The sequence below is a fragment of the Aythya ferina genome (assembly GCF_964211825.1).
Source record: "Aythya ferina genome assembly, chromosome: 2".
In the NCBI taxonomy this organism is placed as follows: Eukaryota; Metazoa; Chordata; class Aves; order Anseriformes; family Anatidae; genus Aythya; species Aythya ferina.
This window is the reverse complement of record NC_140297.1, coordinates 44,395,634-44,412,746: the sequence shown is the minus strand read 5'-3', so window position 1 is coordinate 44,412,746 and position 17,113 is coordinate 44,395,634. Positions and strand designations below refer to the sequence as shown.

Sequence of the window (17,113 nt, the reverse complement as noted above, 5' to 3'; positions counted from 1 at the left end):
AGGAGGAGGCATGTTCATTGACCTTCAGTTCCTCATAAAAATAGTGTGTGCAATATTCCTGGAAAAAATCAGTTGCATAATTCCTAAATGTGGTGATGAGGAATTAGGAATAGATGAGAAATCATGCTGAACTTGATGTTAAGGTTTAGTTGTTAGCTTTGGTCTTCATGGGCTTGAACGCTCCCTAAATCAAGCTTAGAGCAAACATCCTTAGGTTGTGTTATTTTATTTTTAATGTAGTTCGATGTGCTTCTTATCTAAGGAAAATCATTGAAATAATTGCTTTAATCATCCATTTAAAGATATTGCCATAGAATTTTTAGTTTGACAAAAGGATTGCTAAAAACACTTATAGTAAAGGTCCCTGGAATTTTCAAAGCTCCAGCTTGTGGCAGACAGTAAAGCAAAAGTGGGGAGAGAGCGATTCTGCCACGTAGTTGGTGATTGGTATGTTCAACCAGTCCATTTGCTGTTCAATTCATTATCAAAGCATCACGTACTTTCAGTTACAGAAGCATATGCTTAAAAACAAAACAAAAAGCCTCATAAGGTGAATAGTTTATTTGCACACAGATATAGGGGGTGGCAGGTTTAGAGCAGTTATTTTTCTTAAATACTTTGTTTTTAATTTGCTGGGTAAGTATTAGACTAGGACCAGAAATTGCTGGTGTTGAGAAGAATCCTCACTGGCCCGTCTTGACAATCTTTCCAGTGAAGATGGAGGTGGTACTGAGACATTTCCATTAATTTTCAACCTCCAATCTCTTCAAAAAGCTGCTTTTTAGGCTTTGTTGAAATATTACTGGTAACTGTTATTAGCAATGGTAACAGTCACTGGCAGCTAATCTCTTAATGAGAGGATACTAAGTGCTTGTGCTGATGTTTAGAGTCGCTGCCTACCTTCAGCGTTGCTGATGTGGCAGAGAAAAAGACAAGACGGCTCATCCATCCCAAAATTTCTTTGTGCAGCTTTCATGCCACACGTGAAGTCATATAATAGGAATGACAGAGGGGCCATAAATGCTGTGGTTCCCTTCTGGTGCACATCCATGTTTGACTTGGCCTAACTGATAAAAGGTACAACTACCTTTAATCTATAAAAAACAAACTCTTGTTACAAATGGGTTCTAAAACTGCAAAGTCTGCTTCTAAATTGTGTTGTGTGTTTGTTTCTTTTTTTTTTTCCTGTCTTGGTGTCACTGTTTCAGTAAAACAGCCGCTCTAGTTATATCAGGAAGTAGGACAAATAAGTCTGTTGAATCTGAATCTTGAGATGAATTTGTAACACTGAATGGAGTGGTTAAAGCCAGCCTCCCAAGAACGAATTTTCTTTTCCTGACAAGCCCATACACAAAAAATGAGGAACTCTTGCTGTTAATAGGCCCAGGTAGCACTCAGGCTACTCGTCTTCAGGATGGTTCTAAATTCAAAGGATTTATCTAGGGTGACCTCATGGAAAAGATAACAAGGAATGCATTTCTTTTATTTTGAGAGCTTAAAGCCAAACCAACACAAGCAACTGACTTGCAACCTGGAGCTTTCCTTTGGCCTGCTCTCCCCTCAGACCTACTGGGAACAACAGTGGGGGAAAGCAGGGAGGCAAACAGGGGCTGCTGTGTGATACACATACTGTAGTGAGGAGGTTTATTGCCTGGAAACTGCAGCACTCTTAGATACTATATTTACTCTTTATTGTGACAGCCGCAGAACTCGCTGCCTTTTTGCTGACAAACCAGCCTGTTCTTAAAGCACTGTACGTGCTCGAAACATTCAGTTCTTCATTTTTGGTCGCTTCTGCAGTTACGCTTCTCATTTACCTAAGTCCTGTTTGCTAATCACTGCCAGTTGTTTGTGTTTCAAATACCCACCACAGCACAAGTCCTCAGAAACCCAGGCTGGTGGTTTCCAGCACTCCTGGAGCCAGCTGGGGCCTCAGGAAGGATGCCAACTTCTCAAACCTAGGAGGACCCCAAATTGAGGCTCCACTTTGTGCTGGAAAGCTTGGGACAGAGGTGCCAGCTGGGTTGTCTCCCTCAGGGCCAAGCTGCGCTCTGGGGTAAATAGGTGAGAGGATACCAGCAGCTCCTGGCCCTGGTGGTGGATTTTTGTACCCCAAAATTTTGGTACCTTTTGCAGACGGGCATCTCATACTTCAGGATCATTTTCTATCCAGCAGTCCCAGAGGGAGCCTTGGGAATGTCTTGTAGTATGCTAACCACGTGTAAAGAGAAGTCTCCTGCTACAGCTTTTCATGCATTGTGCTGGATTGTTTTAGTTATGCAAAGTTATGTGATGATTGGCAAACTTCATAAAAAAAATTAAAGATAACTCTTAAGTGGTTAGAAAAAAATTCTCGTTCTCCATAAGAAATGTGGAGCTTACACTGAATGAAGTAAGTGAATTATTCAGTGTAAAGGTGCTCATCTTTCGGACTAGGCTTTCAAAATACAGCTAGAGAGGAAAGACCATCAGTCTCTGTTCTTCATTCTGTATGATGTGAAAATTCCAGTATATTTCAGGTTTTAAAGTAAAGTATAAATCATTATATTCTGGCTTAGATACTAAAGATAAAAGACATCAGCTGCTAACTGTAAAACTGATTTACTCTCTAGTGTCACCTCTTTGTTACATTCATTACTAACACCTGAGGGAACGGCATGAAGCTGCAGAAGGGAAGCTTCAGGCTGGGTATCAGGAAAAGGTTTTTCACGTGGAGGGTGGTCAGGCACTGGAACAGGCTGCCCAGGAAGTGGTCATGGCACCGAGCCTGCTGGAGTTCGAGGAGTGTTTGGACAGCGCTCAGACACGGCCTGATTTTTTGGGTGGTCCTGTGTGGAGCCAGGAGTTGGACTCCACGATGCTTGTGGGTCCCTTCCAGCTCAGGATGTTTGATGATTTTGATTCGAGGCTAATGCTCAGTACACAGCCATACGTTTTGAACTGTGTTTATTCAAGTGTCATGGTCTTGAGCAATTTAAGATCTGAATTCATGCTAATGGATTACTCCAGTTGCTGAGTTAAGGTTAAATAAATGTTTGATCGCAATTCATGTGTTTGAAATCAAAGGTGGTTTTGTAGAACAGAGCTTAGTCTGAATGAAATTCAATGAAAATAGGGGAATATTTCTTCTGACTTACATATTTCTTCTGCCTTCGCTTGTGTTAGTTCTAACCCGATCTTTATATTAAGAGTACTGGGGAAAAAATAACAAAAACCTCAGGCTGTAGTAGTGTTGCAAACTACTTTTATTCAACCTGTGCATTAATCACCTTGTATCTTCCTGTATCTATACCTGCTTCAGATCATTTTGTTGGAAAGGCAATTATTTAAAGCTCTCTATTGCTTAATTCATTTTCTGAACAGTAATTTCTTTAAAGATTTCATTTGACTGTAACCAACACAATTTCTAAACTTTGCCTCCGACGTTCTTTTCAAATAGCAGCATTTCTAAAGGAACGCACATTCTTTGAGCACGTTTCCTTCTCAGTAACTCAGTATTGCTCCTTACAAACACGTAACTCAGCAGGCCAGTCAGTGTGGCAGTGCTTGTGCTCTTCTTGTATAGATCATAGATTTTCTTACGTGTTCCTACATGCTCACCGCGATCTGACTTTCCTTTTATCTTTTGTACTTGTTTATGCAGGCAATCCTGGCCAACGAAAATCGATGTACCCCAGGATCTGGAGGATGACCTTACGGCTTCGCCTCTCTCCCACGCGACTGTTCCTCAGTCTCCAGCTCGCACGGCCGAAAATGTCCTCAATGGTCACAGAAGCAAGGCCCTCGGTGACGCAGCAAAAAAAGAAGACATCCCCGAGTTAGCTGGACCGGCAATTTCAGTGGTGCCACCTGTGAGCCTAAAACCCACTACGAGTGGCCGGAAGTGCTTGTTCAGAGTAGAAGAAGATGAGGAGGAGGATGAGGAAGATAAGAAACCGATTTCTCTTTCTACTCAAGTTGTTCTGCGCCGCAAGCCTTCGGTTACAAACCGTCTCACTTCAAGGAAGAGCGCGCCAGTCCTCAACCAGATCTTTGAGGAGGGCGAGTCCGATGATGAGTTCGACATGGATGAGAACTTACCCCCAAAGCTCAGCAGGTTAAAAATGAACATTGCTTCGCCCAGCACAGTGCACAAGCGCTACCATAGGAGGAAAAGCCAGGGCCGGGGCTCCAGCTGCAGCAGCTCCGAAACGAGCGACGACGACTCAGAAAGCAGGAGGCGCCTAGACAAGGACAGCGGCTTCACCTACTCCTGGCACAGGCGGGATAGCAGCGAAGGGCCGCCAGGCAGCCAAGGAGATGGCGGCGGGCAAAGCAAACCAAGCAACGGGAGCGGGGGAGTAGACAAAACGAGCCCAGGGGATAACAACAAAGGCGGGGGAAGTCCCTCCGGCGGCTCTGGCGGCAGCACCAACAACACTTCGGGTTCCACTCGCAGGTGCGCTGGGTCTGGGAACTCGCTGCAGTTGTCGTCTCGAAGTGCAGGGGAACTGGTGGAAAGCCTGAAGCTAATGAGCCTTTGCCTCGGCTCACAGATTCACGGCAGCACTAAATACATTATTGATCCTCAAAACGCTCTGTCCTTTTCCAGTGTAAAAGTGCAGGAGAAATCCACGTGGAAAATGTGTATAAGCTCCAGCGGGAGCGCAAACCCGGCTTCGTCGCTGGGCAGCCTCAAGTTTTTTTCTGACCACATGTCAGACACGGCAAATGAGTTGGAACGGATAAAGAACAGGAACTTGAAAAATAACGTGCTACAACTACCTCTCTGTGAAAAGACGATATCTGTGAATATTCAGCGGAACCCAAAGGAGGGCCTGCTGTGTACCTCCAGTCAAACCAGCTGCTGTCATGTCATTTGACGGCGGCCTGACTTTGATAGCTCGATCTACTTGACAGCATCATTCTTCCTGTTCAGAGCTGTGAACACCTTGTCACCGAACCCCCTTTTGTTGTCTTAAGATTTTTAAGTGGGCTTTGAGCAGTTATTTATTACACTTTAATTTTGTGTTTGCTTGATGGTATGACAATGCATGGTCCTTGCATGCTGCTAGCCAATACGTTTTTTCTTTTTCAACAAACCAGAATATTTTATTGTGTAATTTTTACATTTATAATTTTACTATGGAAGATCTGGATTAAATTAAAATGACTATCTGGATCCTAATGTAAATGGAGCACTTAGAAGTTTCATGTTCTGCACTTAACCTAGAGAGAGAAGCTTTTGTTTGCTTGTGAAATGTTAATTCTTGTTCTGACCTTCTGTGATATCTAAAATACGTGATATGTGGCATACTTCTATGTGTCTGAAACAGAACCAAAGCAATAATGTTTTGATGCTGAAAACTCTTCTGGGAGCTTTCAGATGTTCCAAGGCTTGTACAAAGCAAAGATGCACTGAAAATTAGTGATCTTGAAATATGATTTTAAACCCACACCTATTTGTCTTAACCTATAATGTGGATAAAGTTGTGGCTCAAAAATCAAACTGAAAAGATCTTGTTTTGCTAGAGGCAGTTGTATTTGGTTGTTTGGGTTTGTTTTTTTGGTTTTTGCTTTTAAGGAAAAAAAAAAAAGCAAGTAGATTTGTAAGGCAGCTTTTTCCCATAGAAATATGTTAATATTACAAGCAGACAATCTTCTTTTTTAATATAACAAAGGTAAATTATTAAGTCTACTTCTGAGTTTTTACATGCTGAGAATAAAGTATTTGTATGAATTACTTTTGTTATTAGTATATCACGACACTTAGTATTTTAGTTTTTTACCTTTTAAGCCTTCCTCCCTCTCTCTCCCTGCCTCCCTGAGATTTCAAAAGGCAATAAGGGATGGAAAACCTTTAAGTAATTGGATTCAAGTTTATTGCCATTTACATTTTTCATATTATTAAGTCTAACTCTTAAAATACTGCTGTTTCCCCATACATGCGCCAGTTATTTTCCCTCAGTAATCATGCTTTTTTCATAAAGTCCGTAAAAATAGCTTAGAGCAAAGTATTTATTTTACAGCTATTTGCCTTTCTGTTGGATTTCCCATTGCCATGACAAGGTCTTGATTTAGAGTATTTGTGTACAAATGGATACTTTTGACCAGATAAATTAACTTGTGGAATTTTATTATCTAGAATGAAATATATTGCAGATTCCTAGTTTTGGGAAGGGCAAGAATGTTTTATTTTTTCATGCTGTGCACTGGGTCTTCTGAGCAATGCTAGTAAAACTGGTGGTGTTATGTAGCAGCGCCCTGGCCAGACAGCGGATGGCTGAGAGAAGTTTACACTGTTGAGCATCTTGTCACATTGCAGAATGGTCACAGACGACGCATTTCACGTCCACTGTAGAGTGAGTAGAGCACCAAAGAACTGCGTTATGCTTGGTCTTAATTTCTACAGTTCATGACAGCTCTCCTTAATTAGTATAAAAAAAAAAAAAAAGAAAGAAAGAAAAAAAAAGTCTAAATTGCATGGGGTATTCTTACTGGCTAGCCTAGCCAGGGATTTTACATCCTGCATCCTAAACAAGGCAAATGATAAGCATTTTACTTTTAGTTTTAGGAGCTAGTTGCAGTTTAGTCAGCGTGATATTTATAAATCAAAAACTGCAAGGATAGACGTGTGGGTGAAGCCATAGAACATATTTGCTTGAAATTTTTTGAGCAGGGATCTTATAAAGGGCCAGAAATAAGATGTGTGGTTCACGGACAGTGAGCGTAACATCGAAGTAGGAGAAAAGTTTATAAAGGGCATTGGCAATAAACTTATTTGTTGCAGCTTTTTTTCCAAGTATTGTAAATACTCTTTCCTGATATTATGTACAGCCTTGGAATGGCACCTTTTAACTAACCCCAGGTGTATTTTGTTTCCAATGTTTTTATATACAAATGTATATATGGTGCTCACTTTAGAACAGCAGTGTTGACCATTTATGCTGCATAGTTGTATTATAGCCTTATTAGCTGTGTATGGTTGGTTGAACCTTTGGGTGTACAAATGTTAGTCTGAGTGGTGTCCTTTATCCAGTTGTTGATAGGTGAATGATTGTGCATGTGGTGTACGTTGTATTATGTTGTCCTGTACAAGGAAGGGCGAGAATAACCACTACAGTAAGATAATATTGGACCAAACTATTATTTAGAGCAAGTAAACAAGTTTCTTGTACCCCTTAACGTGTCTTTAAAAGTTGCATATAGTTACAGTAGTGTATAAATTAAATATTGTGGAAAAACAATTAGTCTTGTATTTTTCTGTATGTGTGTATATATATATAAATATATAAAAATGTACCTCTAGCAACTTCATCTGTATTTAAGATGTGACAATCTTGACACAGAATTTTAAGAGTAGCAGTATAAATAAGCGGAATTAATGAACAGAAATATAAACATTTCTCACCAAGAAAGAATCCGTGTGTGCGTGTGTGTGTGTTACAAGGGTACCGAAATAGCAGCTGATCTTATCGCTTCCGGCAGTGTTTGGCTTTTCATTGTACAAAAGCTCACGGTGTGTGACAGAAATGGAAAATCCAGTTAATAAAAGTAATACCTTGATTGACGCAGAGCCTACGGTTCGCATGTCCGTGCGGTTTGTTACTCCGGGTGGGCACGGTGCAGTGCACCGGAGGCCGGACCTCCGGAGACGCGTTGGCTGGGAAGGAGGTCTTGATGCTGAGTGGTCACTTGAACATAGCTGAGCCCTGCCTCGCGTAACGATACGTTGAAATAGGGGATAGGAGAAAGGGGAGCGCAGTTGCTTTGGAAAAAATACAACTTTATGTGTGGTTGCATGTTTATTTGTAAACTTTCGGTTAACCTGGTACTATTCTCTCGCATAGTTAAAAATTGTCAATTTGGGCTTAAAGGTGAATTGAAAATTGTTAATTTGTGCTTAAAGGGTGTCTTGGTTCGCATCTGCTAAACTAGCTTTTTGTTTAAAGGTTAAGGTAGCTATTTCTTAGGCAGAACTTCAAAAGGATTTAAAGGGCTGAATGTTTAGTAAACTCTATGAGCTACTGTGCACCTAGAGAACATTTACGATAAACTTGTCCAGCTTCCCATCGTAGCAAACCTAGGTCAGCTAGCTGCTGCTTCTCTGCCTCGTGTCTGGCAGCTCTGCAGTTTACAATACCTTGGGTTTCAACATCTCAGTTAAAATACCTCACTGCATGTTTGTCCAAGTGAGCGGGAGCAGCCCTAGCCATGTGCACGTCCATGAAGTCATGGGAGGGCCACCTCACCCACCCTGCTGCTGTCACTTGGGAAAAATGAGGTGCTGCACTGGTCTCAGGTTTTTCCTGTTAGCCAAAACGGTTGTGTACCAGTTTGCCACATGGGCGGAGGTGGTGTGTAAACTGATTTTCCTGTAACGAAGTATGGGATTTGATGTTTCACCAGTGCAGAGAACGTGTTTTTCATCCAAACCTTGACTGGTACTGTTGTTCTCTGTAACATAACGTGGTAATAGTACAAAAGCAGCTGCTAACATCAGCACTGGAACACGTCAGGGCTAACCAGCAGGACGTGCTGGCGCTGGGCACAAAAGGTAAGCACCTTACAACAAAGCTGTTGGCACCCAAAGCACATAACCCACACAACCAGGCTGTAAGACGTAGCGCTCTCTGAACATAAACTCCTGCTTCGTTTCTGCTGTCAAACGTAGCAGGATGCCAGGAGTTAATTCCCCTTATTTACTGCAACTGCTTCACAGTGTACACTGTGCAGCCCAGGCCCACATTGCAGTGTTTAGGCTGCCATGTGCTGGAAAACATCTGCTCCTGAACGCTTGGGCTAAAATTAAGTGTGTCAGTGCAGAGCTGGGAGAACAACTGAAATACCTAAACTCAAATACAGGCACGGGCTGGCGCTGTCATCGCTTGAAAACATCTGTGCCTTAACCTCTAGCTCGCAGATTAACACTTTGTTTGTTTGTTTGCTTTCAAGGTACAGCGAAAAGCATTTCAAGGTGAGGGCCCTGGAGCTGGGGCAGTTCAGAGCTTGATCCTTAACTGCGCCTGTAACCCAAATCCTCACCAGAGACAGTACGGCCACATGGTGTCGAACACATTAGCGGGGGTTAACAGCATTCAACGGGCTGTGTAATTACATGCAATTAATGTTGTGGTGCTTTATGATCAGCTCCTTGCGTGACGATGTACCTGCAGGCTTCTGTAGCTGAGACCTTACCTTGCTGGGGAGCATCCAACCGGGTCAGTACAAACGGTGGTGGGACCGTATCAGCAAGGAACGCTGCAACAGAAGCCTCTTGCTATCCCCTGTTTAATGGTTAAGTCAGTTTACACGGATGAATCAGAGCCGAGCTGTCTGTCACTAATTGTGAATTATGACTTGCTTTCAGTACGAAGTGTTTGAGTAACAACATCTCGATGTGCCCGTACTTGGGGAAGCACAACTCTGACTCACGTGTTCCGCTGCCTGCCGCTCGAGCCAGCGGGATCCCTCGTCAGCCATCGCCGTGCGCCGTCCTGAGGGAGGGCCGGGTACCCTTCTTAGGAAAGAGGGTTTGGGGACGTTTTACCCTTCCCATTCTTAAAAAAGATAATCATAGTCTGTGCATTAAGTCCAAAATTGTTACAGCTTATTACAAGTTAACTCACTTTGGCCTATCTGCATGTATTGGAAATATCAATTTCTAGGAGTCCAGAGCCCTGAATTACTGACAGATTGAAGCCTGTTACACTAGAGGAGAAAAACAAACAAAAACACAGCACTCCTACCTACCCTACTTACTTTCCCAGGTGGTAGAAGAATTGTCCTGTGGAAAAATGCACGTAGATTTGGCACCTTAGAGGACTTGAAAAGCAGGGGCCTTTTGTAAGGACTTCGCTAGGCTCTCCAGACATGCCATGTCAGCCCTCCCTAGCAGTAAATTTCAGCGAGCTCTTGTGTAACATCTTCCCCTTTCTTCCCTCTCGGTACTCCCTCTTGAGAAATGCGGGGCTGGAGGAGGTGAGGAGAGACGGATCTGTTTCCCTCTCCACACACACTCAGCTTGAGAGCCCGAGGCCTGGGCGAGGCTCAGCTGAAGACCTGGGAGCTCAGAGGAAGGGCTGACAGGCCTCGCACCCTGCCTGGGATCACCCTCATCACGCCTCTGCTGACAGACGTGTTTTATATCAAGCAGCGGGGCGCAGAGAGAGACGTTCTCCGAGTCAGGAGGCCTGCAAGGAGGTCTTCAAGGCCTGCAAGTGAGGAACCTCAGCGCGCATTCCCCTTTTCCCCTGCCTTGGACACGCAGCTACCCAGACTAGGGACAGAGAAACAGATTACACAGCTTGCAAACGGCAGTCACTGGTGAATATCTTATTTATTCTTTCCCCATATTTTCATTTGACAGCAGATTTTTGTCAGCAATTTTCATCCCTACCATTTTCTCCACTTTTTTTTTTTTTTTTTTTTTTTTTTTTACAAATGCATCTCCAGCACAGAGAAGGAAAATAACACAGACACAGTCAGAAGCGCAGACAGAAACATTTTTCCTTTCACATGAGAAATGAAAACATGGCATCGTGAATGGGAAAAAAAAAAAAAAAAAAATCTATTGAACAGGCTGAAACACAGCACAGCCCCAGTAAAAGGACAAAATGCATCGGGCAGAAAAAGAGGAGCTAAATTTCAGCTTGGTGCCAAAAGATAACTTTGCATTATACAGGTAATATTACTCAAACTTAAGTGTTTGCTCTTTAAGACAGAAATGCTCTACCATGTTTGTAGAGTAGCTGTGATGCTAAAACAGGAGAACTACGCTGCAAACTATGGAAGGTCATAATTCCTCCACACTTCCTAGCTTTAGGTGCAGGATCCACCTGAGGCACACCATTATCTCCATTTGTAGGTACAGAAACTAAGCTGAAGTGAAGGGATTTCCCCAAGGCAAGGGCAACAGCTCAGTGTCTCTTACATCACCAGGTACTAAACCTTACTGCAGATTTTCCTACGAGTCTGCAGGAAACGGGAAGAATGAACCGGCCACACAGACAGCCACGAGGTCAGTTTGCACAAGTCATTACTTTTTTTTTTTTTTTTCCACGTGATTACAGTTGAGACAGGACTTGATTCCTTTTCCAACCCATCTTGGAAAGTTGTTCCAGATACCTGATACAGTCGCTACCAGCAAAAACGTGCCCACTTCACACTCCTAAACCAGCACAAATTAACAGAAATTATGCAGTCCTAGCAGAATCCCCTCAAAACAGCTGCCACAAACCCACCAGGATATATTCCAGCAGGAACCCATCCCACAGATTCTTCTCCTGAACATGCTCAAACACACCGACTAGGCAGCGAGAGTATAACTTTAACAAATGTGAGCTACTTGAGATTAAAGTGGGCAACAAACTGCAAAGCCAGGGAGTTTTCCCAGAGAATATGCTCATCCCCTCCTCAAAATACATCTTTTTGGGGATCTCTACAGTGCTATGGGGAGCTGTGCACCCCTCAGAGATCCCTGCTGGCTGCCCGGGGCAGAGCTTCCCTATGTGCTGCCACAGCCCTGCTACAGCTTCAGGCACAGGCTGTGAAAGAGCAGCAGCCCCAGAGCTCGCTCCGAAATAGCAGCAGCGTGGGGGCTGCATGGTAGGAGAAGCAAGTACAGGGAGACAGCAGCTGTAGCACGTTTCTGCTCCTCTTCCCAAGGGAATCGAGCCATTTCTTACTGGGTCACACTTGCAGATTTTGATAAATGCTAATTTCAAACTCCAGACAAAATACATTATTTTGGCTTAGTTGTATTGTTCTTCTGTGGGGGCCCTGTGGCAGAAATCTGAAATGTGCCAAGCAGGCAAATACCTTAATTGAAGTGACAGATTTTTCCACACACCATTCCAGCAAGTATCATATAAAGTTAAGTTATATCTACCACAGATGAAGGTCACAGCTGGAGAACATAAACTGTCCGAGGCTGGGGGGATTTTGGTCCTATTACTGCCAGAAAACAATGAAATATTAGGAAAATTACCTTTTTTTGTGGAACACAAGGGAAAAAAAAGAGCTATTCGCTACATATATGAGTACTAGTGTATCAAGTTTAATTTCTCTGTTAGTTCATTTAACCAGAAGACCCATTAATACAATGCCATAGTTCAAGTGACACCAAAAGCTAACGTAAATTAATAAATAAATATACAATTATCTGCCACTTCATCTTCATAAATCACTGATCAGCAATCTGTATCCCACTGAATGCTTTTTACCCAGCTTTTGAGAAGACTTTAAGTCAGGTTTACTTAGGTAACGAGCACGCAGGACTGTATAAAGCATACCTTATCATATTTATGTTCTAATATTTCTCAGGTCCTATAAGGAATAATCGTGTATTTCATTATGTAGTGTATAAAACATTTAAATTAATTTGCTATGTGCAAAAAATAGCTAATAAGCAGTCTTTGAAAAAAGGAGAGGTTTAGCTATCATAACAAAGGAAGGAAAGGGGCAGTAAGCCCAAGGGACAGCACCAGCCTACCTTTATACTTCTGTTTTCTTTTACAAAGTTACAGTTGAAAACTCTAGTTCGCTTTTGGATGCTTATTCACCAGATCTGTTTTCAATCACTTCAAGTATGGTGAGTCTGGCAGATTTCAGCCAGACCTTGCATAAGCTGGAGTGCTTTATTTAGTGTTAGCTTCACAAACCCTTGTACGTAAGGAACAAGGAGAATAGGATAAATTACCTTTTTTTTTTTTTTTACAGCATCAAGCAGCGAATATTTACCACGTATCACACAAGCAGGTGCCACCTACTGAATATATGGTAGAGTGCACACTGTGATCATCACAAACAAATGCTCGCGACGTGCCCACACGTCCATGTGACTGCTGCAGTCATCTTCGTTTCTTCGTGTTTACTCCTTCAGTGACTCAGCCGCAAGTTTCATTTGCTGTGAGAGAAGTAAGAAAGAAAAAAAAAAAAAAAAAGCACATTAAATGGAGTGGTAGCAGGATGAATTAAACGAAACGGCGGAATTTGAAAGCAGGACAGTTCTGAAGACAACCAGATAATGAAGCTATACAAAAAAAAATAATTTGAGCTTTGGTAACTAAAAATAAAAACGTGAGTCTGTCACACGTGACTTTGATAAACAATAGTTTTAACAAAGGCATTGCTTTTCCCATCAAAAAATTCAGCAAATGATAATGCAATTTGTGTGTTAATTAATTCTTTTCGTGATGAATAACAACTCCTCACGCTGAAACTAATGAGCCCAACAGATACAGAAAAAAACTTCTCCTCCTGGCCAGGGGGAATTGCTTTAAGAACAGCAGAATGAAAAGCCAGGGGACATTACTGTTGTACTGAAACCCTTCTCTGCCAGTCTAGGCAATAACCATGCTCATGAAACTCTACAAGCTGGCACTGCCACCTCTGCTCTGCAGCCCCCTGAGTCCTGTCCCGGTTATGCCTGCGCACAGGGTAGCCGATGATCGCATCCCCTCGCTGTATGCAGCGCTGGCTGCTACCGCAACAACGGCACCAGGCACAGGTAGACTAGCAGACCACTGATATCCTACTTCTAGGAAGAAATCTACCAAGCTGGAATTACAAAAACTTACCCTGGAATCACAGATTTTATTTTATTTTGTCAGTTATTTTTTTATTTTGATTGTTTTAATACAGGATAGTTCCTTAAGATGACTTCAGATGAGCAAAGCGCTCATGGCAATGAAGGGCTGCGATGACAATCTCAGACACAAAAGGAATTAAAAATATGTTAATTATTCCTTGTTACAGCAGATATTCTTTCGTCAGTGGGCTAATCTATCTACTGGCCACGCGGTGTGCACATTTGTAAGGTACATTTCTTACCGATGTAAAATGTTAGTTCACTGTGAAATCTTGAATATTGTAGAAATAGTTTTTTTTTTTTTTTTTTTTTTTTTTTACAACAATCATAGTAGTCATTTAGCCTTAAATATTTAACTTCCTAAGGGATCTTAAAAGGTCAATGAACTACTGACACAACACTGCCTCCAATTTCCCACTGCAAGAACGTTCAGCTCTAAGTGCTGTTCGTTTTTTCTGTATTGTCCAGCTTTTTGCTGCTGAATTGCCTGAAAACATCCTGTGGTACAAGTAAAGGGGTAGAGGACTGCTCAGGTGATACGCGTTGTTTCCAGCCCTGTTGTTAACTGGTTTTGTTTTCATTATCTTGGGACGTCACCAGAGAGATTTGTACGAGAAGCCAGAGTAACAGTTCCAGGTATCGAAAATAACTGCCGAGCAGAGAAACCAAAGGTGCTCTTTGAAGCTTCGTGTTAAGGAGGAGGTTTCACAACGCAGGATTTGCAGCGGCAAGAAGAGCTGAGCTGAAACCCTGCCAGAGAAGGCACTCAGACGTCACTGGTTATCAGCTAAAGGTCTTTCAATGGCTGGAAGGCTGGAAACCACCTGGTATGCTAAGAAATAGTTGCAGAGGCTTTAATTCCCCCAAGGGAAAGACTGAGGCAATAGTCAGATAAAGTCAAAGGGAGGAGACCAGACAGGGACCGACCCCAAGGACAAGGTGAGGAGCGAAGACAAGGAGAAGCACAGCACTGCTGCAATCCAGAGTCCCTAGGCTGGTGTCCAAGACCACGGCCTTCTTCTAGGAGCTGTGGCAGGCAGGAATGAAAAAACACACAAAAACGTGCAGTGATCGTATGGGTAAATGATTTTATGCAGCTTCTCTCTCCTGAGCAGCGGTGTCCTTCACCCACTGGTGCTAGGGACACACGCTTCAGAAATAAAGTTCTTTCTTTCATTCTTGTATTTGATTTTATATGAATGGCTTAGTAAACAGGCTAGCAGAAAGACAAACACCTAATAACACTATCCAAAAAATTGGAAAAAGGGGGGAAAATGCAAATACAATGGATGCTTTCACTCAATTTCTACCCCAAAGCATACAGATGTCAGATTTCAACACATCACCTTCTAACTTTCGCTTGCTGCGGGTCCGTGCTCGAACCCATTCCAAAACACTGCTCTGCATGATAAAACCACCTGCAATTACTGTTCTTTACCATTTTTATCTGCATTTCCATGCTACCTATAAGAGAAGTAAAATTAGTTTGTGATACAAATATTTATATGCTTCTCCATGGCAACAGGGCAGAAAAAAAACACGGCTAAATGCAGGAATACAGATTCCTCCTCTGCGACCGGGCTCACTTCTTTGAATAAATCTCTGTGTAAAACTACAGCACCTTTAATTATTACAGTGCCTTCTATCCCTGATGTGAAAACATCAGGGAGATGCAGGACACAACAACCTCACTCAGTTCACGATTCATCAGATTCAAACCTAATTCACTTCTTTTGGAAACGATTTCTTAATTTCTGAGTGCTGTTCGACTTGCATGGGGATTGATGAGTAATGCAGAAAACTGCAACTTTTACTCTCTGCACAGTTCAACAAATTCTGGGGAAAAAAAAAAAACAAGCAGCACATGAGTATTAATGAGGACTAGGTGATAATCTGTCCAAAGATCCTGTGCAAGTGGGACTACGGCCATTTATTTCTGAAGGCTCTCCTCGTTTTAACTGAACTAATCTTATGCTGGTATTCTTTTATCCTGGTAATCTTCAGCTTGCACATTTTAGATCCACGTGATGAACAAACAAATTTCCCAGATTCTTCAGTGAGCAGAAAAGCTCCTAAAATAGCTTCACACGCTGCCATGGCACAAACAGCCCGGACCAAAGCAGGCCAAGTGCAATCGCTCCCATATTTCAGGAAATGAATCACAAGCAAAGCGAGAGCCCCCAAAGCTGCCGATTTCATCTCTTCTTTAATCACTGCCACGATGCCAGGACCTGTTTCACAATACCTGGCAGCACCGGGCTCCCTCAGAGCTACCACTGTGGCAACGAGGCGGGGTGGCACGGCTAGACAATGGCACTCTCTGCCAAGCTCAGGCTGAAGAATTTTTTAATTTTCTTCTCTTTCACTGTGAAAAGAAACGCTCCTTTTTCTTTTGCTGGGAAAATATTTTTCTAGGACGACATCCAGGAAAGGGAGCGTGTTTTTTTCTGATAGTGGACAGGGAACTCACCGGGCACTTTTTTTTTTTTTTTTTTTTTTTTTTAATATGGTCACCTTTCTCCCGATGGCCCCAACAGGCTCTTTGACAAGCCTGTGGGACCGAGTTACAACTTCTCCATCAAAAAAACATTCCTTTCTAAGCTGTAAGTATTATTTTAAGGGTTTTGCAAGAGGAATTTAAAGCTTCTACATCTATTGTTTAAACCTACTGGATATGAAATGACACCAAAAAACACCCGTCAGGTGAGCAGTATCCAAAACCTACCCCCACCACCTGCAGCTGCACAGCTCAGGAACGAGTTAGCTCAGGGAACAACTCCTCCTTTACCGCCAGCTGAGAGCTACTCACAAAAGGTTCGTGCTTTCCTCTTGCAGAGCAGGCAGCTGATGCACGAGGGCTGGCCACGCAGCACCTACCGACACGACTCCCTCGGGTGCAGCCGCAATAACTTTGTGCCCTGCTTTAAGCAAAACTCTTAGCAGCCTGTGCATGCACAGATGCAATAATTTGGGAGTACCTTTAAACTAATATTACTTTATTTGTGTGTGTAGGGGGCTATGGTGTAGCTTATTCTAACATTCTGCTGTTCGGAATCGCTCAAAATATTTATCTGCTGTAATCCAATAGCTTTGCTATTTCCATTTCATTAAGTTTAAATTAGGTTTAATTTTCTTTTTTTTCATACAGGATGTGTAACATAATTAAGCAGTACTTTTAGTAGAAACAGCAAAAGCTCTTCAATGCAGGTTCACAAATAGGCTTTACCGATTAATTAGATTTCACCACATTTCAACATCAAATTTTCTGAAAATACTTTAATAAAACAGAGCAGATACTTTCCCACAGTTGCACACCAAGCCTGTAGGTCAGGCTACTTTCTTTGTGTGTTTACAACCAGAAACACAAAATAAATTTTAATGCACAGAATCCTGGTTGTAGATCAACAACAGCGATGGTCACTCTCCCATTAGAGGGTCTACAGAAGCCTAAATGTGTGGCTTAGTGCCACGAACACTACTGCTATGTGCAAGAACCAGCTGCAAACTAACAGAAATGCACAAAGACACTTTAGACATCTCCTA

The 17,113-nt window shown here is 42.4% G+C and overlaps 2 protein-coding genes across 9 annotated transcripts in view; one reads left to right on the top strand and one right to left on the bottom strand.

The window, feature by feature from the left end:
• Positions 1–7,555, top strand: part of SNRK (SNF related kinase) — a 41,295-nt gene extending 33,740 nt beyond the window's left edge. The window contains exon 7 of the mRNA XM_084511680.1: positions 3,644–7,555. Coding sequence (XP_084367806.1) covers positions 3,644–4,862 — 1,219 coding nt within the window. The 3' untranslated portion in view covers positions 4,863–7,555. The remainder of the gene's footprint in view (positions 1–3,643) is intronic.
• The window catches only part of ANO10 (anoctamin 10), a 123,256-nt gene continuing 112,250 nt past the window's right edge, over positions 6,108–17,113 (bottom strand). The window contains exons 13-15 of one of the 8 annotated variants that reach the window (XR_014690484.1): positions 12,750–12,886; positions 9,733–9,766; positions 6,108–9,499 (exon numbers count right to left, since the gene is read on the bottom strand). Coding sequence is in view for 1 of the 8 variants with exons in the window: in XM_084511685.1 (XP_084367811.1) it covers positions 12,851–12,886 (36 nt within the window). In the remaining 7 variants the exon portion in view is untranslated. Of the gene's footprint in view, positions 9,500–9,608; positions 9,691–9,732; positions 9,767–11,000; positions 12,887–17,113 lie in introns of those variants that run through there. The other 7 variants (XR_014690485.1, XR_014690487.1, XR_014690486.1 and 4 more) reach the window with 7 other exon arrangements.